Source organism: Equus asinus, chromosome 20 (assembly GCF_041296235.1).
Source record: "Equus asinus isolate D_3611 breed Donkey chromosome 20, EquAss-T2T_v2, whole genome shotgun sequence".
Lineage (NCBI taxonomy): Eukaryota > Metazoa > Chordata > Mammalia > Perissodactyla > Equidae > Equus > Equus asinus.
Window position 1 is genome coordinate 82139535 of NC_091809.1, and position 26710 is coordinate 82166244.

General features: G+C 39.5%; 1 protein-coding gene across 11 annotated transcripts in view; it reads right to left on the reverse strand.

The window, feature by feature from the left end:
* The window catches only part of UVRAG (UV radiation resistance associated), a 309656-nt gene that overhangs the window by 263368 nt on the left and 19578 nt on the right, over positions 1–26710 (reverse strand). For 9 of the 11 annotated variants that reach the window (XR_011495820.1, XR_011495819.1, XM_014855838.3 and 6 more), the window contains exons 2-3: positions 16541–16658; positions 3940–3974 (exon numbers count right to left, since the gene is read on the reverse strand). Coding sequence is in view for 7 of the 11 variants with exons in the window: in XM_014855838.3 (XP_014711324.3) it covers positions 3940–3974; positions 16541–16658 (153 nt within the window). In the remaining 4 variants the exon portion in view is untranslated. The remainder of the gene's footprint in view (positions 1–3939; positions 3975–16540; positions 16659–26710) is intronic. The other 2 variants (XM_070490660.1, XM_070490661.1) reach the window with 1 other exon arrangement.

The following is a 26710-nucleotide window of genomic DNA, read 5'->3' on the forward strand; positions in this document are numbered from 1 at the left end:
GTCCACTCCTAGATGTACACCCAACAGAAATGCATACATACATTATGTTCAACCAAAAGATATACAGGAATATTCATAGGAGCACTATTCATATTTGCTCAAAACTGGAAACTAACCAAACGCCCCGTCAGCAGAAGAATGGATAAATTCTGGTGTATTCAGACAATGGAATACTATAGAGCAAAAACAAACTACAAATATGCCCCACAATACGAATGACTCTTACAATGTAAAGTCAAGACATGGAAGTCAGACTCAAAAGAGTGTGTACTGTATGATTTCGTTTCTATAAAGCTCAAAAACACGTAAAATTACTTTATGGTGTTAAAAGTCAGGAGAGGAGTAGTAACTGAAGAGGGCATGAGGGGGCTCCCAGGACACTGACAATACTCTGTTGTTTGACCTGGATGCTGGTTACACAGGTGTACTCAACTTGAGACAATGTATCAAACTGTACACTTAGGAGCTAGAAATGCTTCTGGATGTACAGGAAACGGCACTGAGAACTATTAAGTTCGTGTCAGTAGAAAAGCACAGAAACACAGCAACAAGGCATGAACTTGGTATTAGAAAAGCAAATATCTGTCAACAGAGAAATAATGTCATCCATCTTCTTTACAGGACTTAAGGAAATTCCCACAAATTGAGGGGACTGATTAATATTTTATTGCTGAGATACATACAAAAGATTCCCTATCACAGGGCAAGCAATGCATCTGAGGGAAGGAAAGATACCCAAACACACACCTTGGAACGGGTGAAATAAATTTCATAGTAAAAAGAGGCTGGTAAGACTGAATCATAGCTCACACAGGACTACTGCAAAGGCCCTGTGTTTCTGTTTAATTAGAAATATTTATTTTTTCTTGGTGAACATAAAGTCTTACAACTGACAACTTGGATTAGGATATATATTTTTTTCCTCTGACATCAGAGTGGCAAAACCAGGCTACTCTGCTCTGAGGACCAAGCTCAGAATATAACACTAAGAGAAACAGTCGAAGCCTTAAAGTTACAGGAGTAAAATAGAATATTCACAAGGTCACGAGAGCCCAACTTAGTTCACTAGAGTGGAAATTTACCCAAAGCTTTAGCTACAAATAACGTATTACTTTGCCTAAGCCTTTAATAGCTAATTAGAAGTCAGTCAATAAATACATTTACGAAAGAGTCCACTCGTTAAGAAACATTTGCTGAGTGCCTTCTGTGTGCCAAGCACAATGGTAACCAGTAGGAATAAAAACATTTAAACCACTATTCAGCAAACATCACAACAGCTTAAGAATAACAAACACCTAAGCAGGGAAGAAACCAACAAATGCTGCTCATCTGCGGTTCTTCAGAGACAGTACGAAGAGAGGTAACAATGTGCATATTCGCTGAGGACTGCTGATTCCTGTGGTGTCCAATGGCCATTAATCTGAACCAGTCACAATGATTTAGCAAAAAGCTAAGAAAAAAAGAGTCCTTTCAAAAAGAAAATAAAAAATGAATTGAGATTTATTGATTTATTTTTTCAAAGATTGGCACCTGAGCTAACATCTGTTGTCAATTTTTTTTTCTTTCTTCTCTCCAACCACCGCCCCCCCCAGTACATAGTTGCATATTCTAGTTGTAGGTGCTTCTGGTTGTGCTATGTGGGATGCCACCTCAGCATGGCCTGATGAGCAGTGCCATGTCCATGCCCAGGATCCGAACCGGTGAAACCCTGGGCTGCCAAAGCAGAGCACGCAAACTTAACCACTCGGCCACGGGGCCAGCCCCAAATTGAGGTTTATTAAACCTTTAGTAAGTTATCAAAGAAACAAAAAACAATCCTTGCCAAAACATCATAATCTCAAAGAATATCCTAAAAGGAAATACAGACAAATCAACATTTACCAAACAACTACCCAATAAGAGAAGTACACTGGGAGCTAGAGGGCCAGAAAGATCTTCAGGCAGTCTCTGACCTCCAGGAACTTTCGTCTGCTTTGGGAGATGAAATGTTCATGAACAATTACTATGCAAGCAAATGTTGTAAGGATATACGTATACTAAGGAAACAATTACAGAACAAACTGTAAGTTGAAAGGACCTAGGAAGTCTTTTTGTCCAATCCTCTCCCTTTTCTACACTGTTCAGCTCAAGTACATCAGGGATGACGATGTCACACTTCATAGATGGTTCAGAAACAACTGAAGATAGGAGACAAAAGGAGTTGAAGACAGGAGTTAATATTCAGAGATGATGTTTAGAAACATGGATTTGGAAGTCGAGTGACTATCAGGTAAATACAACAGCACTAATGTTGACCCCACGCTGAAGGCCCACTGCATCACAGCTTCCGTTCCCACGCAAACCCGGAACAAAGTAACGGGACGCTGCAGAACCAGCCCAACTAGAGTTCTGCCTACAGAAAAGGGGGGAGATAAACGAAGGCGACGTTCTCCTCTGTCTGCTCCCTAAACCTCCACTCACCCGGCTCTCACTTCTGTTGCCACCTGAACCAGAAGAGGAGGAGAAACTATCATTTACCCAATAGCCACTACGTGTCAGGCATGGCGCCAGTCACTTCCCATGAATCAGTTAAGGTATGTAGAACAAGAACTTTACTGGTGACTGAGGCTCTGAAGAGATGGGCCCAGGGAACTCGTCTGGCCTAGGATCCAAATCTATTATGATATTTTAGAGGCATTTAGAAGATAGCTTGATGAAGAGGAAAGAGAAGCAGAGACTTGAAGGCAGAAGGTCTAAGGACTGGGGTTCTAGTTTTGTGGTTATGTGACTACAAAAGTTGTTGGCCCTCTCTGGATATCAGTTTCTTAAGATCTATCCCATCTAGCCTTACAGGTTGTTCTAAGGATCAAAACGGGATATTATATGTAAAAGGATTCTGTAAATATAACACATTACTGATATCCATTTAGTCATCTAACAAATATTCACTGAGCATCTATACTATTCTAGACGCTAGGGTTTCAGTGGTGAACAAGACTGGCAAGGTCTCTGCTCTCAGGGAACTTTCACTCTGGTAGGTGGGAGACAGATAATAAACACAAACAAATAGTGAACAAGAGTTTCCGATAGTGAGGAATGCCCTAAAGAAAATAAAACGGGCAGTGTGAACAAGAGTGTGACTAGGGGAAAGGGGACTACTTAGATAGACTAGTCACAGAAAGCCTAGCTGCAATGACATAGCTGAGACCTCAAAGGAATCGTCAGCCAAATAAAGAACCAGGGAAACAAGGGTTCTAGGCATGAGGAAGAAGACAAGCTTGGCACGTTTGAAGCACTGAAAAAACGAGGTATGCCTGGAACACAATGAGTGAGGGAAAATATTAGGAGACGAGGCTGAAAGAGTAAAGAGGAGTCAAATCCACTATGGTCTCGGACCACTAAAAGGACATTATCATTACCATAAAGCTTTTCTATTTCCCAACATGGCCCAATAAATTGAGCCATTTATGCAATTATCTAGTGTACACATCATCAAAAATAGGACACTTTCAGATTTCTAACTGAGCAATGCCATTGCCAAAAATAATAAGTAGAAAGATCTTATATGATGGCCCTAGAAATAAAATCCTTAAGAACTATATCTAAACAAAGATATCATTTATTATGATGTTTCGTAAGTCAAATGATCAAAAACCTCTATAGCAAATAGAAGTGATAGAATTATAGAATTTGAGTTGAAAGAACGCTAAAATTTTTAACAGAAAAAATCAGTTCATTCAGCAAATATTTATCAAGCACTTACTTGTGCCAGGCATGTTCTAAGCACCAGAGATACAGCAATGAACAAATCAACGAAGATGTAAGCAATAACTGAGCATAAGATCTAAAAGCAGAAATACCATAACGCCAGAAGTGAACTTGAACTTATTTTATATGTCAGCATTTCTGAAACAGGAGTTATAGGCTTAGTCCTATGTACCTGTCAGAAAGCAAACTTACCAAGGAATTCTTAATCACTTCACTTCTATAAAATTCTGGAAAAAAAGAAAAAGAACAATAAGTGATATGGAAGAAAACAAGCTCATCAACTCTTAATCCTGTAAATTTTTTAACATGTGTTCAGCAAACATTTAAAACATTTTCAAGGAATCTATTCTCTCTATATCTTTATCTGCAAAAAATAAAACAGAAATAAAGATTAAATAAAAGTGTTTTAAAGGGAAAAATATTAGTAAAGAAAGGCCAAAACCTGTTAAGATTTAATTTAGGTTAACCTTAATTTAGATTTAACCTTACTGGCTACTTTTACCCCATATTCAAACCTGAGCCCTTAAAAACTCAGACTTTCTTCTCCCTTGCCTACTGCCACTCTCTAAAACTGATTCCATATACTCTGTTTTTCTCAAATATCTCCAATGATTATCCATTGTAGTGTGCGGAATGAATATCGATCTAGTAACCATGTAACCTAAGTGCTGGCTCTACCTGTCATTAACATTCTGTCTCTTTAACTTCCTTGGGCCCATTTTTCATTAGACAACTTCGAGAATTAGACTAAGCATCAAAATTTCACGATTCTACAAACCTTCGTATATGCTGTAAATGCTACAAAACCTGAAGACACGATCAAAAGAGGGAAATGTGTCAGAAGTTCAGACACTCCCAGCACCCGCCCCCCACATTCCCTCTGCTGCCCCTGCTGAAGGCCGCTCCACGATGCTTTGTCTCTGCAGAGCCCACAAGAACTCCTGTATCCTCAAGCTGCTATGGGGCTGTATCTCCCAAAGGTGATGCACGGACCACTGGTACTTCAGATGATTGTAGGTGATACATGGGTGAACTTTACTTTTTTCTAATGTATTGAAATTTGTATCTCATACATTCAAACCCTAACTGCAAGCTCCATAAAGAGCAGTAGTGTTGTTTCGTACAACTGCTGTCTCCTCAGCAAGCAAGACCATTCCAGGCACAGGGCAGATGCTTGATAAATACTTTTTTATCGAATGAACAATTTCACAGATGATGCTTAGACATAAGTTTAAAAATAATGAACTTAAAAAAATATATTAATATATTAAGTAGTAAAGTATAGATGAAACTCAGATACAGTGGAACTTGTCAAAGTGGTCCACCAACGACTGCAGCCTGGGAGTCATCAAGCAGTAAGGACAAGCAGACCCGGACACAACACTCTTCCGGGCAAACTCTTGGTTAAAGTACTTCTTGACAAACACACCATCTACATTAATCTATGCTTATCTTCCTTAAGGGAAAAAAAAAAAAAAGATGAAGATAATTATTCCGTTTTGTGGCAAGACAGTCACAGTGTATTCAGTTAAAAGAACAGGTTTTAAGAGAATTTATGACAGGATCCAAATTTTTATAACTACGTTAACAATGCTTATCTCAGGTGACAGAATTAGGCTGCTCATTTTTATTTTTTGCTTGGCAGTTTTCTAATTTTTCTATTTTGAGCAATTATTTTAAATAAGAAAAGAGATCATTCTAAGTGTTTTTAAACGAAATCTCGCACTGATGATCTTTAAGTTACTGCTAAGTTTTAGATATTTCAAGTAATGTTACAAACAATCTTTTAAAGATATATATCCTGAGACATTTGAATCTATAGGATAACTTTTAGAAGTAAAATTGCAAGAGAAAAAGAATATATAGTTGGAATTTGATAGATATTGCCAAATTATTCTCTAAAAATATTGTACCAATTTACAATCCCACTTATGAAAATACCTTTCTCCCCAACACTGGGCAATCCTAACTATTATCCTTTTCACTTTTTTGCCAAATGGTTAACTAATTATTCCAACCATAAATTAACTGTATAAACGCATGTGTGCATGTGTGAATGTGTGCGCATACGTATATTCTAATTTACATGTACCACACATATTAACTGTATAAACGCATGTGTGCATGTGTGAATGTGTGCGCATACGTATATTCTAATTTACATGCACCACACATATTAACTGTATAAACGCATGTGTGCATGTGTGCATGTGTGCGCATACGTATATTCTAATTTACATGTACCACACATATTAACTGTATAGACGCATGTGTGCATGTGTGAATGTGTGCATACGTATATTCTAATTTACATGCACCACACATATTAACTGTATAAACGCATGTGTGCATGTGTGCATGTGTGCGCATACGTATATTCTAATTTACATGTACCACACATATTAACTGTATAAACGCATGTGTGCATGTGTGAATGTGTGCGCATACGTATATTCTAATTTACATGTACCACACATATTAACTGTATAGACGCATGTGTGCATGTGTGAATGTGTGCGCATACGTATATTCTAATTTACATGTACCACACATATTAACTGTATAAACGCATGTGTGCAGTATGAATGTGTGCGCATACGTATATTCTAATTTACATGTACCACACATATTAACTGTATAAACGCATGTGTGCATGTGTGAATGTGTGCGCATACGTATATTCTAATTTACATGTACCACACATATTAACTGTATAGACGCATGTGTGCAGTATGAATGTGTGCATACGTATATTCTAATTTACATGTACCACACATATTAACTGTATAAACGCATGTGTGCATGTGTGCATGTGTGCGCATACGTATATTCTAATTTACATGTACCACACATATTAACTGTATAAACGCATGTGCGCATGTGTGAATGTGTGTGCATACGTATATTCTAATTTACATGCACCATACATATTAACTGTATAAACGCATGTGCGCATGTGTGAATGTGTGCATACGTATATTCTAATTTACATGTACCACACATATTAACTGTATAAACGCATGTGTGCAGTATGAATGTGTGCGCATACGTATATTCTAATTTACATGTACCGCACATATTAACTGTATAAACGCATGTGCGCATGTGTGAATGTGTGCGCATACGTATATTCTAATTTACATGTACCATACATATTAACTGTATAAACGCATGTGTGCATGTGTGAATGTGTGCGCATACGTATATTCTAATTTACATGTACCACACATATTAACTGTATAAACGCATGTGTGCATGTGTGAATGTGTGCGCATACGTATATTCTAATTTACATGTACCACACATATTAACTGTATAAACGCATGTGTGCATGTGTGAATGTGTGCGCATACGTATATTCTAATTTACATGCACCACACATATTAACTGTATAAACGCATGTGTGCATGTGTGCATGTGTGCGCATACGTATATTCTAATTTACATGCACCACACATATTAACTGTATAGACGCATGTGCGCATGTGTGAATGTGTGCGCATACGTATATTCTAATTTACATGCACCACACATATTAACTGTATAAACGCATGTGTGCATGTGTGAATGTGTGCGCATACGTATATTCTAATTTACATGTACCACACATATTAACTGTATAAACGCATGTGTGCATGTGTGAATGTGTGCGCATACGTATATTCTAATTTACATGCACCACACATATTAACTGTATAAACGCATGTGTGAATGTGTGCATGTGTGCGCATACGTATATTCTAATTTACATGCACCACACATATTAACTGTATAGACGCATGTGTGCATGTGTGAATGTGTGCGCATACGTATATTCTAATTTACATGCACCACACATATTAACTGTATAAACGCATGTGTGCATGTGTGCATGTGTGCGCATACGTATATTCTAATTTACATGTACCACACATATTAACTGTATAAACGCATGTGTGCATGTGTGAATGTGTGCGCATACGTATATTCTAATTTACATGCACCACACATATTAACTGTATAGACGCATGTGTGCATGTGTGCATGTGTGCGCATACGTATATTCTAATTTACATGCACCACACATATTAACTGTATAAACGCATGTGTGCATGTGTGAATGTGTGCGCATACGTATATTCTAATTTACATGCACCACACATATTAACTGTATAGACGCATGTGTGCATGTGTGCATGTGTGCGCATACGTATATTCTAATTTACATGCACCACACATATTAACTGTATAAACGCATGTGCGCATGTGTGAATGTGTGCGCATACGTATATTCTAATTTACATGTACCACACATATTAACTGTATAAACGCATGTGTGCATGTGTGAATGTGTGCGCATACGTATATTCTAATTTACATGTACCACACATATTAACTGTATAAACGCATGTGTACAGTATGAATGTGTGCGCATACGTATATTCTAATTTACATGCACCACACATATTAACTGTATAGACGCATGTGTGCATGTGTGAATGTGTGCGCATACGTATATTCTAATTTACATGTACCACACATATTAACTGTATAAACGCATGTGTGCATGTGTGAATGTGTGCATACGTATATTCTAATTTATATGTACCATATATATTAACTGTATAAACGCATGTGTGAATGTGTGCGCATACGTATATTCTAATTTACATGCACCACACATATTAACTGTATAGACGCATGTGTGCATGTGTGAATGTGTGCGCATACGTATATTCTAATTTACATGCACCACACATATTAACTGTATAAACGCATGTGTGAATGTGTGCGCATACGTATATTCTAATTTACATGCACCACACATATTAACTGTATAAACGCATGTGTGCATGTGTGAATGTGTGCGCATACGTATATTCTAATTTACATGTACCACACATATTAACTGTATAAACGCATGTGTGCATGTGTGAATGTGTGCGCATACGTATATTCTAATTTACATGCACCACACATATTAACTGTATAAACGCATGTGTGCATGTGTGAATGTGTGCGCATACGTATATTCTAATTTACATGTACCACACATATTAACTGTATAAACGCATGTGTGCATGTGTGAATGTGTGCGCATACGTATATTCTAATTTACATGCACCACACATATTAACTGTATAAACGCATGTGTGCATGTGTGCATGTGTGCGCATACGTATATTCTAATTTACATGCACCACACATATTAACTGTATAAACGCATGTGTGCATGTGTGAATGTGTGCGCATACGTATATTCTAATTTACATGCACCACACATATTAACTGTATAAACGCATGTGTGCATGTGTGCGCATACGTATATTCTAATTTACATGTACCACACATATTAACTGTATAAACGCATGTGTGCATGTGTGAATGTGTGCGCATACGTATATTCTAATTTACATGCACCACACATATTAACTGTATAAACGCATGTGTGCATGTGTGCGCATACGTATATTCTAATTTACATGTACCACACATATTAACTGTATAAACGCATGTGTGCATGTGTGAATGTGTGCGCATACGTATATTCTAATTTACATGCACCACACATATTAACTGTATAAACGCATGTGTGCAGTATGAATGTGTGCGCATACGTATATTCTAATTTACATGCACCACACATATTAACTGTATAAACGCATGTGTGCATGTGTGCGCATACGTATATTCTAATTTACATGTACCACACATATTAACTGTATAAACGCATGTGTGCATGTGTGAATGTGTGCGCATACGTATATTCTAATTTACATGCACCACACATATTAACTGTATAAACGCATGTGTGCATGTGTGCATGTGTGCGCATACGTATATTCTAATTTACATGTACCACACATATTAACTGTATAAACGCATGTGTGCATGTGTGCATGTGTGCGCATACGTATATTCTAATTTACATGTACCACACATATTAACTGTATAAACGCATGTGTACAGTATGAATGTGTGCGCATACGTATATTCTAATTTATATGCACCATATATATTAACTGTATAAACGCATGTGTGCATGTGTGAATGTGTGCGCATACGTATATTCTAATTTATATGTACCATATATATTTTTAGGGAAAAAAAGACAAAGGGCTAAAAAAAGTACCATTTTTATAACAAGGCACTTTCACTTCATTCTTAATACATTTTTGCATTGTTTAAGTTTTGCAAGTATATATTACTTTTGAAATCTGTGAAAAAAATAATAAAATACTCCTTTTTTCTTTTGAGAGAGAATTCCTCAACTTAATATGCAAAGTGCCCAAATTAAACAGTTCCCAAAAGAAATATCCCTAGCACTGAGAAGAGGAATAGTATCATTATTTCTTCCAAAACGTTGCTGACTGCCTGACTGTGTACAAATGAACCTGAGCAATCTGCCTTCTCCATCAGACCCTCAAAATGCGCTTGCTAATTCAAGCGGAGAGAGGCCGACAGAGGAGCCTTACGGTGTGGAAAGAGATCGCCAAGTCTAAGGTAACTTCTAACATGCCAAACGTGGGCCGACACTGCCTATCGTTCTGTTACATCTAAAATAGCAGCACGGTACAAAACAGAATAGTGAACTTAGGAGAATTTAAAGTCAAAAGTAGTTCCGGTCCCCAATCCATCACATGTAAGTTTGACCCTGGACAAGTCAATTAACCTTCTTGGGCCATAGTTCCTTCACCTTTCAAAGGAGAAAGACACCTGGAAAATAACAGGGTTGTTGTGAAGCCCACATGAAACAGTGAATTAAACACTCTTTATAAACTCTAATTTTTATTCATACAATTCTATTAATTTTTATTAATCCAATTGGAGCAACACTACTTGACAAGTAAATTTTCAAAAAGATATCATCCAAGACCTATTTCTACTGAAAGGGACCATGAGACTTCAGTGCTCCTCTATGCACGCCAAGACCTAAAGAATCGAGGCAAGCAGACTGCAGAGCACGGTCCCGGGGCGCCACGCGGCTCTGATGCAGCATTCCACTCATTCAACAAACGCTTTCTCAGTACCTCAATCTCACGCATCACAGATGAAAAACAAACTTAAACTATACTATAAAACTGTTTTTCACCTATCAGATTGGCAAAAAATTCAAACGTTTCATTGCAGAGTCTGTTGGTAAGGCTGTGCGTAAAAAGGAACCCATACATAGCAAGTGGAAATGTAAACTAGGACAATTTTGCAATATTTACCAAAACTAGAATTACACACTCTCATTGTACTTCCACTTCTTGGAATTTTCCCGTATACTATAGCTATACCAGCACTCACACAACATAACAAACAAAGTTACTCAATGTAGTACTGTGTGTACAGCAAAAGACTGGAACAACCTATAAATGCCTACCAATGGGAGCTATTCAAACACTTTATGGTACATCTACTCAATGCAAAACTGTGCTGAAAATCTGGGAAGCTCTCTATGAACTCATATGGAAAAACATCTAAGACATATTAAGCGAAAAATGCAAGGCATGGAAATATATATAGCTTGGAACTATTTTTACTTGTATTTGCATAAAGAATCTCAGGGAAGATAAACAAGAAACGAGCAACCGTGGTTACCACAGTGGGGTGGAAGACTAAGGAGAGATGGGGCAGGTGAAAAGAAGACTTTAATATAAACCTTTATATATTCCACGGACTACATTAGCTTTTAAAGAATTAAATGAAAAAAATAAATTTGAGGACTTAGTATGTGCCAAGCGTTGTTCCAAGCACTGGAGACAGTACAGTGAACAAAACTGACCTAAACACTTCTGCCCTCATGGGGCTTCCACTCCAGCGGAGAGGGACGCACATTGACCAAATAAACAACAGTATGTCAGCTCATGTTAAGTACTGTGGAGAAAAATAAAGCACAAAAAGACAGGAGGAGAACAGCCACAATTTTGAAGAGGGTTACTCAGCGATCAAGGAGAGTCTCTCTAAGAAAACATTCGGAGTAAAGACCTGAGAGAAGACGGAAAAGCCAGTCATGTGGTGTCAGGAGCAAAGAGTGCCCAGGTCTTCAAAGCGAAGTAAACTCAAGGTACTCAAGGAACAGCAAGAAGTCCAGTGTGGCCGGAACACAGAACTAGAGGAGTAGGGGGAGAGGAGCTCCAAGAGGTGACAGAGAGCCAGATCATGACAGGCCTTCTAGGAAACCAGAGGGATTTTAGCTTTTACTCTGAATGAGATGGGAAGCCACTGGAGGGTTTTGAGGAGAGGAATAACATGATCTCACTTTCATTTTAATAGGATCTTGGTTGAGAACATACTGCAGAGGGTGCATGGGCAGGCAAACCTGTTAGAAGTCTACTTCAACAATTCAGGCAAGAGATGATAGTGGTTTGGAGATAGTAAGAAGTGATTAGATTACAGATACAGATATAGTGTTGTGTTGGGTTGTTTTTTGTTTTTGTTTTTGTTTTTGGTGAGGAAGATTGGCCCTGAGCTAGCATCTGTGCCAAAGTTTCCCTATTTTATGTGTGGGATGCCACCACAGCATGGCTTGATGAGCAGTATGTAGGTCTATGCCTGGGATTTGAACCCAAAAACCTCAGGCCGCCAAAACAGAGAGCATAAACTTAACCACTACACAACCAGGCCAACCCCAAGATTATAGATATATTTTTGATAATAAGAGCCAAAAGTATTTGCTGAAAGATTGGATGTGAGATATAAAAGAGAACAATCCAGGATGATTCCAACGTTTTTGGCCAAGGAAATGGAATGATGGAGCTGACATTTTCTGATAGAAGGAAGAATACAGATTGGATAGCAGAGACTCAGTTTTAAATATACCAAGTTTAAGTTACCTACTAAACTCCAAAGAGAGATGTAGAGTAAGCAACTGAACACAGGAGCATTAGTTCAGAGGGGAGAGCCAAGCTAAAGATACAATTTGCGAGTTGTGAAAGTGATAAATGCTATTTAAACTATGAGACTTGGGTGAGATCACCAAACTGGATTATTTCTCACCAAACTGGACCACCAATTGGATTATTATAATCCAAACTGGATTATATTCATCATCTGATGTATTCAATATAGCTGGTTAGGATTTCAGGAGAGGACAGACACTCATATTTCACGGGTGAGAAAATAACTATGGCTGAAGAACAAACTTGATTTTATCAATATTCCAAATATAAGAGAGAACCAGAATTGGAACCCAGGCCCTCACACATTAACACAAGGCTTTGCTCTCTGGGGATGTGACAACTGGTGTTTTGATTTGAACTACCTAACAAGCAGACGGCCTCCTAAGAGCACTACAAGATGTCAAAATCCAAAAAAATTCACACATAGCTTCTTAGGATATGCTGTGAATTCTTCTGAAATAAAAGAATAACTTAGAAATCAACATTTCAGATATTCTTCCAACAAAAAAAAATCTTTCTTTTAAAACTAAGAAACACCACCACTAAGCAGGTGGTACAGGTGGTTTTGTGGGAAGAGCCAATTGGCCTTCTACTGTGGTCATCCTACACCAAGGGCCACATAATGATCATGAAATGAATATTCGTGTTTGTCATCACATGGCTAATAAGATAAGGTGGTATTAACTAGGTTTACTATGGAAAGAGCTTCTGGGCTCTTCCTACACTAGTTCAAAGCTATAGAGCCCAACATATGGACCCAAAAAGAAGACCACGAATAAACTTAATTCAACCATGACATTTTGGAGCAGGAGGAAGTCTCAGAAATCATCAGTCCTCTCGTTTTAGAGATAAATTAACTAAAGCTCAAAAGGGGAACTAAATGCCATAGCCAAAGGGCTGGCCAGTTAGTGACAGGCTCATTACCACTACCAGACACTAGACTTCCCCGTGGTTTGTCACAATCAAATGATGACTGTGTCAATCATCATTTTATTGAGATAACTTCAAGAAGCAGTCTATGATAACTTTTAAGCTGAAGATGTAATCTGAGCTAGAAGGAGACAAAAAGCAAAAACAAGAACAAACAAAAAAAATCACTTTAGGACCAGCCCCATGGCCAAGTGGTTAAGTTCGTGCACTGCACTTCGGTGGCCCAGGGTTTTGCCGGTTCGGATCCTGGGTGCGGACATGGCACTGCTCATCAAGCCATGCTGAGGTGGCGTCCCATATGCCACAACTAGAAGGACCCACAACTAAAAATACACAACTATGTACTGGGGGGCTTTGGGGAGAGAAAGGAAAAATAAAATCTTTAAAAAAAAAAATCACTTTGCTTTCATCGTATCTCTCAGACAAGTTTTTACATCACGGTCATCAATCAGCTGCACAACTACTTTTTTTTTACAAACTACTATTATATTATTAACATTACAATTCTAATAATAATTGCTATCATTCAGCAAATACCTAAAATGTACTAAGTACTCTGTTAATTACTGTTATCAGAGAGAACACCAGAGCAAGGAAGTTCTATGAAGACAATCCAGGCCAGATCATATAGGAACCTATCCAAAATCTCAAATACTCTGGCACTATCATCACATTGCTGAAACCAATCAGTGAGCAGTAGACTAAATGGATTAAGGTCTGCAAAAATGCTTATACGCTTAGGACAAATCATGTCCAAACTGTTTCATTTTCCATCTGGGCACATAGGAAGAGACACCTAAGAAGTCCCTTTTTCATTTAAAAAGGACAACACAACTGATTTTTGTCTAACAGAATGTGACGGAATTGATGTGGGCCATTTCCATGAAGAAACCTCCCTCAAATAACTTCTCCCTCCTGCCGGGCCAGAGGCCACGTGCTGACAACAGAGGCATGGCAAGAGAGACGGAGCCTGGCCACCCGAGCCACCACTGAGAGGACGCTGCCAAGACAGGACCTGACCAAGACCACCTGCAGGGGCCGGCTCCGTGGCCAAGTGGTTAAGTTCACACGCTTCGCTGCGGCAGCCCAGGGTTCGGATCCTGGGCGCGGACATGGCACCACTCCTCAGGCCACGGTGAGGCGGCGTCCCACGTCCCACAACTAGAAGGACCTGCAGCTAGGATATACAACTGTATACGGGGGGATGGTTTGGGGAGATAAAGCAGGAAAAAAAAAAAAGGAAGATTGGCAACAGTTGTTAGCCCAGGTGCCAATCTTAAGGAAAAAAAAAAAAACCACCTGCACCGGCGGACCACATGTAAGAAATGTATGATGTTAAACCAGTGAGATTTACGGTATTTGTTATAGTAGCTAGCATTAATAATTCAGATTAACACAACTGTGTTTTTAAAATAAGCAATGGTTAGAAGGAAAAATAAGAACGAAATAAAATTATGTGAAGACAGAAGTATTTAGAGTACTTTTTTTCATCCTTAAAAATTATTTTAATGCTATTTACATTGGGGGGGATTCGACTCTAATTAACTCCTGACAATTTTATAATGAGCATATAGTGGTATTAAAATTTTAAAAAAGAAAAAAGTTGTTAAACAGCTACTGATTTAATAAGTTTTCAAAAGCAATTAAAACCAAAAAGATAAAGTGTCATTTGAATTTTTCAAATGAGTCCTTAGTACCGCTTATTAAAATAACACCACCTTTTGTTAACACAGACTTTTAATCACATCTTACCAAATGCTATCCCTTATCTCAGTGGCTCCTCATAAAAATCTGTCTTGCAGACTTCATGAAACCTCATTCTCTCTGCTTTACAAATGGAAAAAGTGAGGTTCAAAAAGTCATGCTCTTTCTCCAAAGTCCCAGAGCTGGTAAACAGCTGAGCGAGAACCAGCATTATGTATTTTCAATCCTAGTCTAATACTCCTGTCATTATACCACACTTCCTCTCTTACACCATCAGACATAAATCACCTGATTATACCAAACTCCCTTCCATCCAATACGTATTCAAAAGATGCTTGCGATTTTGAAACAAATATTTGGTCTATTCTTAGAACTGTCACTTACGAAAGAATCCACATTTCAATATGGGAAACTGAATTCAAAGAAATCATGCAATTCTTCTAAAAAATGACCATGTATACCCTAGGAATTACAGATACAAGAAGAAACATACTAGGTCCCAATTTCACCATAATATTAAAGAAATCTATTATATTTTAAAGAAAAGCAAATTAGTACTGCATACCAGACTCATATGATCGATTTTAAAAGACAGCTACTGGAATAAAGAGGTGAATAGCTAACATTCACAAAGGAATGACAAACAATGTAAGGCTCAGTTAATCTGAAAGAACTATCTAAAAGCTATTTTTCTTTAATATATATAACAACATCTCATGAAATATTTTCAGACAGCATGACAATTTAGCTTTCCAATAAACAATAATAGCAAGAAGCACTGAGAATCACTTGTGCTAAAAAAGAATAAAAAGGACAGAGCTGGCCAGGTAGTGTCATGGTTAAGTTCCCATGCTCCACTTCAGCAGCCTGGGGTTTGCCGGTTCACATCCTGGGCGTGGACCTACACACCACTCATCAAGCCATGCTATGCTGGCGTCCCACGTACAAAGTGGAGGAAGACTGGCACAGATGTTAGCCCAGTGACAGTCGTCCTCAGCAAAAAGAGAAAGAGTGGTGGGGCCAGGCCACTGGCATAGTGGTTAAGATCACACACTCTGATTTGGCAGCCCAGGGTTCATGGGTTTGGATCCTGGGCGCGGATCTACACACTGCTCATCAAGCCACACTGTGGCAGCATCCCACATACAAAGTGGAGGAAGACAGGCACAGCTATTAGCTCAGGGACAATCTTCCTCAAATAGATGTTAGCTCAGGGCCAATCTTCCTCACAAAAAAAATAATAAAACTGAGATGTAACCATCTGTGGGTAGCAAGTCCACAGATCCCCTTACCTTTATATATCTTCTCAGTGTTACACAAGTGAAGTGTGAAGTAGGTATCAAGGAGCTGATGGCCATTTCTATTAACAATGTTCCGGGCAGCGATGTTCCGAAGATGTCTAAGACGCCGCTAAAAAATAAGAACAAAAAGAGCGGCATTCAGCTTTTTCCTCCTATAAAATTTTCTGCAAGTTACCATTCAAAAAGGAAATATAGTAAACTGTCCCCATCATTTATTTGTTGAGCCAGCAACCCTAACTCAGCCCCTTATTTATGCCTCAGCATCCCCTCTGTCAAACAGGAATTCTACCTGCCCTACCTCATTTACAAGGTGGTTGTGAGCACAAAATGACACGATACGAAACACTTTCACAAAGCATAAATGTTATAGAAGTGCTATACACCTTAGAAGAGGATCAGTATTTCCTGGAAGATGGACTAAGTAGTACTTTGCTTTGTTCCTTTCAGAAGGATGCTGTAGACATGCAAAGTCCAACTCATACCAAGAGAAAAGAAGCAGGTATCACAGACACATGCCCCCACTGCTAGTTTAGTCTAGATGCTAGATAATCTGTACAACCAGGAAAAGAAACCAAAGGCAAAAAACAAAAACAATAACTCACTGGTCACTCCAATAACCCAACTGTTGTGAGCTGAAATTAAATTCTCACTTGACCAGCAGCCAACCAATCTCTTTCCTAATCAGACTTCCTTACCAAAAATTTCTCCAAGTAGGACGCACAAATTATCCGGAGTTACAAGTGTTGAAAAGGCAAAAAGCTCCATGAGCAACAGTAGAAATCAACAAAAATATAAGACAACTTAAGGGGGAACCAAATCACTCCTATCGAAGAGAGAAAATGTTGGCGACGCTGAAGTCTGGCGCATCAGATTCATTCCCTAAAGCTAGTTCCTTGTGTCGGATCATTATTTTCAGACACATAAAAATAGAAACCAAGCGCTCAGTTTTAAAATATGCTTATGCTTAAAGCCCTCCCTGCAGGCTGAAGGGCAACCCGCTCTCTTGAGCTAAATTCATCTTAATTACACGCACAGTCAGCCAGAAAAGAACAGTGCTTTCTTTCCACACACATGCCAACCCCATCCTTCTTCCCAATCTAGAGACTAAGATTCTTTCAGAGAGAAGGTTATTGTCTAACAAATATGTTTAATCCTCTAAGTATGAAAAGTCCCAAAAGTATTTACAAGAAGTTCCTAGGGCTTACGCTAAAAGACTCGTTTTTCCACAATCTGCCAAGTTTCCATTTCACACCCTGGATTACAGCAACTACTTCCTTCTATTATACATTTCTCATTAGCCCTCTCAGTCAAAATTTTTAATTGACAAGAACCACTAATTGTCTATATACAATAATGACATCCATTTTGCTGTAAGATCACAATCTTGGTCCTCTATTCAAAGACCTGAAAATATTACCCAAAGCCTCGAGCATAAAGTACCAACTTCCCATTATCGCTTTCAAAGCCCTGTGCACTCCGACCTCTCTGTATCCTGTCCTGACTTCCCACCGGATCTTCCACACACCTAACCCCTCGTCCTAGCTCCATGCTTTGGCTAATGCTAGCCCCTCAATCTAGAATATCCTTCTCTTTAAGGAGATCCTATTTCTATTTCAAAGTTAAGGAGAGAAGCGTCCTCCTTCCTGATTCTCTCACTGAAACTAGTTGCTTCCTTATTAGAATAAATAAGAAGAGCTTTGCTTCCATCTCCACCACACCGCTTCATTCAGCCTTGTTGTATTATACGTAGTTGTTTACAGTTATCTTCCCTATTAATCTAGGAGGAAAAGACTGGGTGACAGAGACCATCGCCATCACTACACTGTTAGCATTCATTAAACGCTTACTGTGTGCCATGTACTATGCTGAACACTTCATACATGTGATCTTATTTAATCTTCGTAACAAACCTACGAGGTCAGGAATGCTCATTATCATTATTCATCTCTTCATCCTAACATTTCTAAAGAACCAAATATAAACAAAGAAACAAAATAGTAAATAATAAATGAGAGGGATACCTCCAAAGAAGGAAGGAAAGAAAGCAGAGAGAGAGCAAAGGGGTCATACCTATACACGTAGGCACCTACACACCTCTATCTACACCTACCTAACTAACACAGATATAATTTCGTCTTTACATTCCTCTGTTGCTAAAGAGGACAGAGCAATAATGACCTATCCTTCAACTCAGGAGAATAATTATACCACAAACATAATGCTAATGGAACTGCCTGCCTTAGAAGCAGTATGCAGGGCTTGGACAGAGACTGAATCTGTAACGGACGCATGGCTATTGCTGCAGAGATCTTTGCATTATGTAGGAAGTTAGCACAACACCTCCAAGGCACCTTCGGACTCCAAGCTCCAGGACTGTAAAATCAGCGGTGGAATCGACAAACGCTCATCTGGGTGCATTTCCAGCGTATCACTATCATTTCCACGCTTCCCTCCACTGAGGTGGATACAATGGAACTGACCACATCAGGGCACTTTATAAAAAGGTTTATAAAAAAACAAAGACTCCTCCACAAATTAACTAACTATACTTGAGGCACTGACTTTGGGTTGTATGACTTTTTGCCTTTTCCCTTACTTTCTTTATTTCAAAAGCATTATGGTAAGTATTCTCATTACATTATGACTAATTAAAATACAAGATGCTTCCAGCCGCTGGAATGGACAAAGGAAATCACCTCTTCACGGGCAAATTACTGCCGTAACCTTGGTGAGAGGCCGTAAGTGTGAACATGAGCCCTCCTGTGCCCTCTGCCTTGGCTGCTTCTTTAAGAACATTCATTCCAATTTTACCATAAAGCTGCTTATTATTTTTAAAAAACGCTAAACTGCAATAAAGCAGAGTTTAATCAACAATAACGTGCCAATGTTACTATTTAGTTTTGACAAATGTAAGATGTTAACATTAGGGGAAATTGAATGAAGGGAATTCTCTGTCTCATCTTTGCAACTTTTCTGTAAATCTAAAATCATTCCCAAATAAAATGAACGGTTTTTTAAAAGTTATTGCTTTTTTCAGAGTTAGTAGAAATGCAAGTGGGACAAAAAGAGTGCCAATAAAACATTTCACAAACATTACTTAAACAGAACTCTTCTCCTCTATTCCCACCCATGTACCTCTTTCCTTCAGTCTCCCACCTCCTTCCGTCCTCCCCTTCCCCCAAGATTTAATGCAATTAAAGAACACTGGAAGGTTAAAACAGAAACCCAGAAAAATGATGACCTATGGGGGTGAGCACAGGCTGGAGGAAATAAGAGACAAAAACAAGACTCCCTGACACTTGTTTATGTACTTGTGACTTCTGTACCACATAAATGTTTTACATATACAAAAAATAAAGTTAAACAAATAAGAAAAAGTTTAAATCAGCTACACCTGGTCCTGAATATAACAATACTAAAAATTACCACCAGTTTTAGGATATATCGTCCACCTTCGCTCAAATTATTACCCTATCATCCAAGGAAGTATTAAAAAAATCAGGGCGACCTAAAGGACCCTCTCTGGTTCTCAGCTCCCCAGAAGATCTACACTTGACCAAAACAACATGTAATTATACCTAACAGGGAAATATGGGTAGTTCCAGATATTTGTCTATCTCACCCAACTAGAATATAAGTTCTACGAGAGAAGAGACTTCATTTTATTTACAGTTGTATCTCCAGCACCTAGATGAGTAACTAGCAACAGCAGGCAGCGAATAAATGTTTTTGATTGAATTAATAAATCCCGAGTGAATTAACCCAGTCAAGAAGGTCTTGGTATGACCTAGGCCTTGCCACGATCCTGAGGGACCCTTAGTGGATGTGACACCCACCCACCAGACAGTGGGAGAACACACAGCACCTCAAACCTAAGAAGGGCCCTAAGAACTGAAAGCAGGTGAAGGCTCAGCAGGGCTTCTGGACTCCAGCACATCCTCAGGACGCGTGTGCCTTCAACTGCACGGGGGAGCACCATCCAGCGGTACCTCATGGCCTGGTGGCAGCATCTAGCATAAATACACTGCTGTACACCTTGTCTAAATACAATTAAATATCAGATTAGCTCTTCAAAAGGCCCATCTAAAGATAACTAAAATCAAATCTGTCTTATTATTTAAATCGGCTCAAATATCTCAGAAAAGTAAAAATATTCTGAGTAATTAAAATTTACACAGACTTTGGAATTACCCTTTAAGATAACATTCCACACAGTTTTCTTTACCAGCAACCTCCTTCAACGTTCTCAAACGCTCCACACTGGCCAGGTGACCAGCAACGCTCTCTGTGTACCATTGTAAGGGAGCAGCTCGAGGCAGCCAAGATGTGCTCTACTAACACCGACCCCAAAGCTCAAGCTGACCGGACTTCAAATTGTTAAGTTGCAATTAACATGGCTTCAAAATCTTTGAAGCACTACCTATAAAACGTTCTATATAGAGGTTGAAAAGCATTCACAAACATATAAAATCAGCACCTCCTGTTCCGCTTTGACCTGGAGGGGTGACAGATGCACTCAGAGCACAGCTCTGCCACCTGAAATGCCGGCAGTGGGCAAAAGGCCAGAAGGACCCTGAAGTCCTTAACTTTTTTACAAATCTTTCAAGCATAAATTCTGAAACAAGACTTAAGGGGCATGCATGGTAGATTTGAAACATTTGCTTTAGTGAAAAAACAAGAATTACTCACTCACTAGTATAATTGTAAACCGGTGCCTCTAAAGAACCTAAAATGGTTGTTTCTCTTAATACTACTAATGTACTTAGAAAATGGCTTTAAAACATAACAGTAGTCTAAAAGAAATTTTTTTGTCTTTTGCATTTTTTGTTTCGTCCTGTTCAGCACCCATGTGGTTAAAAAAAAACAACTTGGGGGGCTGGCCCAGTGGAGTAGCAGTTCAAGTTCACATGCTCTGCTTCAGTGGCCCAGGGTTTGTAGGTTTGGATCCTAGGCACAGAACTACATACTGCTCATCAAGCCATGCTGTGGCGGCATCCCACATACAAAATAGAGGAAGACCGGCAGAGATGTTAGCTCAGGGTGAATCTTCCTCAAACAAAAAGAGCAATATTGGCAACAGATGTCAGCTCAGGGCCAATCTTCCTCACCAAAAAAACAAAACAATAGGGGCTGGCCCAGTGGCGCAGCAGTGAAGTGCGCAAATTCCACTTCGGTGGCCCAGGGTTCGCTGGTTCGGATCCCGGGCGCGGACATGGCATGACTTGACAAGCCATGCTGTGGTGGGCGTCCCAGCTATAAAGTAGAGGAAGATGAGCACAGATGTTAGCTCAGGGCCAGTCTTCCTCAGCAAAAAGAGGAGGATTGGCAGTACTTAGCTCAGGGCTAGTCTTCCTCAAAAAAAGATAAATTAAATAAATAAAAATAAAAAACAATAACTTAGGATTTCCTTTGTAGAACCACCCTCCTCTACTATCAATCCATAAACTTCCTGTAGAGTTAGCTCCACCTCCAACTGCAAGGGTGCTCATGTGACTCAGATTAGCTAATCAGCACATCTCATCCGCTAGCAACACCACATGATTTAATTAGGGTCCATGAAGACCTAGAGATTGTATTAAAGTATTGAGAGTTCTTTTTTTGTTTGTTTTTTGGTTTTTTGTGAGGAAGACTGTCCCTGAGCTAACATCTGTTGCCAGTCTTCCTCTTTTTACTTGAGAAAAATCGTTGCTGAGCTAACATGTGAGTCAATCTTGCTCTATTTTATGCGGGTTGCCACCATAGCGTGGCTTGACTAGCGGTGCTAGTCCACGCCTGGGATCCAAACCTGCAAACCCTGAGCTGCCAAAGCAGAGCAGGCAAACTCAACGCTCAATGCCACCAGGCAGCCCAGAAAGTTCTTTTTTAACTCCCCCGCTGGCCCTGAACCTGGAAGGACACAGGGCTGGAAATGCTGGCGGCCATCTTTCCACCACAGTGAACCCTCAGAATGAAACCAACAAGGAAGAGAGTAGAGTCAAGAGACGTGGAATGCAGCTCCTGCAACAGAACTTAAGTCTCTGGACCAAACCACACCTAAAATGAGAACTATAATGACAAACACCAGCCACGTCCCTATAAAACTGCCAAAAATAACAACTGGGGAGAAGACACATAATGTAACTGTTTATTAAGAATTTATCCCGTAATGGGTTAGTAGAGGAAAAGTAACATTCTAATTATTTAATGGCAAAGTACAAAGAAATATTTCATTTGTTAAACATCCTCACAATTTAGATAATGATCATTTCTGGTGGGTCAATCCATTTTTCTTGATACAATTTTGAACCTCAACATGGGTGACAGCAAGGCTCAAAAACTAGTCAAATCACACCCCAGAGCTAAAAGAAATCCAAAGCAATCTTCGGCAGTGAAATATGCCATCAGGGCTCTACACTCCTCCCAAGTTCTACCTTTCCCTCACAGGCACCTAAAATTTCCTGGCTTTTGAGGCATCATAACGACCACAGAGGAGTGAGGTGTCTTTGATCTCCTCCTCATCCCTGCTAGAAGTGATTCGGGGAGGCTGCCGGGCAACAGAAGGAGGAGGAAATGGCTGTCATTCACCCTTCCTTCCCTGTACCCCCTTGCCTAAAAATAAAAGTACTATGGTTCTTAAATACAATTACTCCACAATCCCCACCATCGCCAAACTGAACAACCATCCCACACACACCTTTTATGACTGCCAAGGCCACAGTGAGGTATTTTCAAAACAAATTTTGAGTCTAATTTGCTTAATCTACAAGAGCTATTACAAGTCAGTAATACAATCCATAACCTATAGTCCAGTAGAAAAGGGAGCAAAGGATATAAAAAGGCAGCCCACAGGAAAAGAAATGGAAATGGTCGATAAACACACACAAAGATTTATAGTCAAACTCATAATTAAGATATGCACACGAAAACAAACACTCTCCTTCGTGGCAGAGCACCATTTCCAAAGAATGGCTACACCAACACATCCCATCCCACATGCTCTCTTTCAGTGCGAGGCTGCCGCTCCTCTGTTACCGAGTGGGGCCTCTGTTACCGAGTGGGGCCTCTGTTCCCTCCCCCTTACCTGTGGGCAGGCCTGTTGTGACCAGAAACCAGGTAAGGAAAGGGTTAAGGAGCTACCCTTGGTGTTCTCCATTGCTTGTGCAAGCAATAAACCTTTTTCTTCACCCACTTCAGCGTGGATTGTGCTTTTCAGCTCCACACTCACCAAGAGACCGACTCACTGAGTTCGGTTACACTGTGACTACGGCAGAAATGACGCTATGTGACTTCTGATGCTAGATCACAAAATCACCTGGTCCTCCTATAGGATGCCCTTCCTTAGAATCCACTCACCCTGCTGTGAGGATGCCAAGCAGCCACATGGAAAGGACTTCGCAGGTATCATCCACAGCCCCAGCTGAGCTCCCAGTCATGGTCAGATGTGGACACGACCATTTCAGCCCCAGCCTTTGAGACGCCAGAAATGACATCAAATAAAGCACACAGAAGTTGTTCCCACCAAGCTTCAGATTCGTGAGCAAAATAAATGCTGATGTTGTTTTAAGGCACTAATTTTTTTGTCTATTACTCAGCAATAGAAAATGAAGAGACCTATCTGATTAAACAGTCAAACTATTTTAGTCTCTGTGAGGGTTGATATGAGTAAGAAAAACAAGGTTGGGGGACATATAAAATGGTCCAATTTCGAGGGAGGGCAATTTAGCAACAATTATGACATTTCAAATTGCATATAATATTTGACCAAGCAATTCCACAAGTCATGAAAATGTGCACAGATATACTTATTTCCATACTGGCTATAAAAGCAAAACCGAATAACCACTCTTAAATTGTGGTACACTCCTAAGTGGAAAATTACATAACCATTAAATAAAGTGCTAATATGGAACACAAACAACAGAGCAGGAAAGTTCAAACGTTCAGATAAAGAAATATTACTATATACCGTGAATGATACAGATCAAGGGTTGGCCAACCAGTTCTATAAAGGGTTAGAGAGTAAATATTTTAAGCTTTTCAGGGCACATCCAGTCTCTGCATATTCTTTGTTTTTTCTGTCTGTTTATAATCTTTTAACAATGTAAAAACCTTCCTTAGGTCATCAGTTGTTATAAAAACCAGTACCTGTTGGCCACAGTCTGCTGACCCCTGATGTAGATAATCAGAAATATTACGAGATAATTTTTTAAAGTAGTATTTGGTTTGGAAATGTAGTCAAACTCGTTCTGGACCCCTCCCCCCTTTCCTATTCTCCACTCATTTCTTTTTCTGCTCAGGCATTACTCTCAGCGTGGGTGAGGGGAAAGGGCACGAGGGATTAAGGCCCAGGTTGTCTCAGGTGACTCAGATTACTGCTACTTTAGTTACTTTGTTGAGGGGCGACAAAAGCAAACCTGGGAGAAAATTAGTTTTCCATATTTCCACAGAAGATAAAAACACTGACTTAAGGAATCAAAAACTTAAGCTTGACAAATTAGGCCAGTCTTTTTAAAAAACACAAAAGCCCCTTCTATATTATAGCACTCTCAATCACCTATTTTTTCTAATCTTCTGAACCCACCTGAAAGACTCACTGAAAAGTTTTGAAAGAACACAAAAACGCTTTAAAATGAGTGCTTGGTGCTATCGAACACAAGCAAATGGTGCCCAGAGCCAACGTCACAGATTTAAACCAAGCCCTGCCAGCTCTGATCTCCCATACGATACTTCAGAGCTCCTGGCCTAACTGAGGACTTTCTCTCACACAAATTGCACAACGTTGAAACTAAAGCCCTTGTTCTGACATTAACTCTGCTCTCACCCAAGTTCAAATCCGTCGTAGAATTTAATTCAGTCATTTACTGCGCACTACTAAATTATACAACAGGCTTCCCCACAAGGAAAAGACAAAATCTCTCTCTGAACTTTCCACAGTTCTCATGCACTGAGGCTCTGGGTTTTTTCTCTCCACCCTATTCACCCCCCATCTTGGTGGAAGGTCCGAACGTGCCCCTTTTCCCTCCATGTTTGCTCTGAGTAGTCTTGTTCTAAGAAACAGGCCTTTGCAGTGACAGATCCAGTCATTCTCTGTGTCTCTCTCATCCTCCCCCCCATCCCTTCATTCTTCTATTCTATCTTGCTGGTATTTCCTTCACAGACTTGGCTAAGAACTGTGGGGACACAAACACGCCATCCCCCATTTTCAGAGTATGTGATCTTACTAAAGAACTGGAGTTTGTGCACATGAAAAGGCCAATTCGAGGCAAAAGTATACTTTCAGTGAGTGTCTATTGAAGAACTGTTATTTTAAAAATGTAAGACCAAAGAAGAAAGACACAGAATTACATGGGATGACCTGGAGGATAAAAATCGGAAGACAGAAGACAGCTGTGCGTGGGTCCAAGTGTTAAGAGTAATATCATGCCTGTAATTTGTTTCAAAGCAACTGGGGGGAGGGAGGACAAGTAGGCAGGCATATAGATAAAACAAGATCTGCCGGGAGCTGAGAGTTACTGAAGCTGGGTGACAGGTACCTGAGAGTTCCTGTACGCCCACACCCAGCCCTACACATATGCATTTCAATATATATTGATACATACAACATACATTTCAATACACATATTTCATTATTCGTTGAAATTTCCATAACAAAAAGCTTTTAGAGTTGATATCAATAGGAACAGAAAGAAAGGATAAGACTATACAGAAGCCTAAAGAGGGCCAGCCTGGTAGCATGGTGGTTAAGCACCCCTGCTCCACTTTGGAAGCCTGGGGTTCTCAGGTTTGGATCCCAGGCACAGATGTACACACTGCTCATCAAGCCATGCTGTGGCAGCGTCCCACATGAAAAACAGAGGAAGAAGGACACAGACGTTAGCTCAGCAACAATCTTCCTCAAGCAAAAAGAGCAAGATTGGCAACAGATGTTAGCTCAGGGCCAATCTTCCTCACCAAAAAAAACCAAACAAACAAACAAAAAAGAAGCAGTAGCAGCAGCCTAAAGAAAAAAATGGGCTTAATGGGGAATCTAATTAGATAATGGAAATGGTTGAGGAGGAAGAGAAAACTGATAAAAGAAATAAGGGGGTCAAAGGACCCCTAGGGAACTGAGAACTAATCAATAAAGACATTGGGGCAACAGAGTAGCCATCAAAAAAAAAAAAGAAAGAAAAATATAGATAT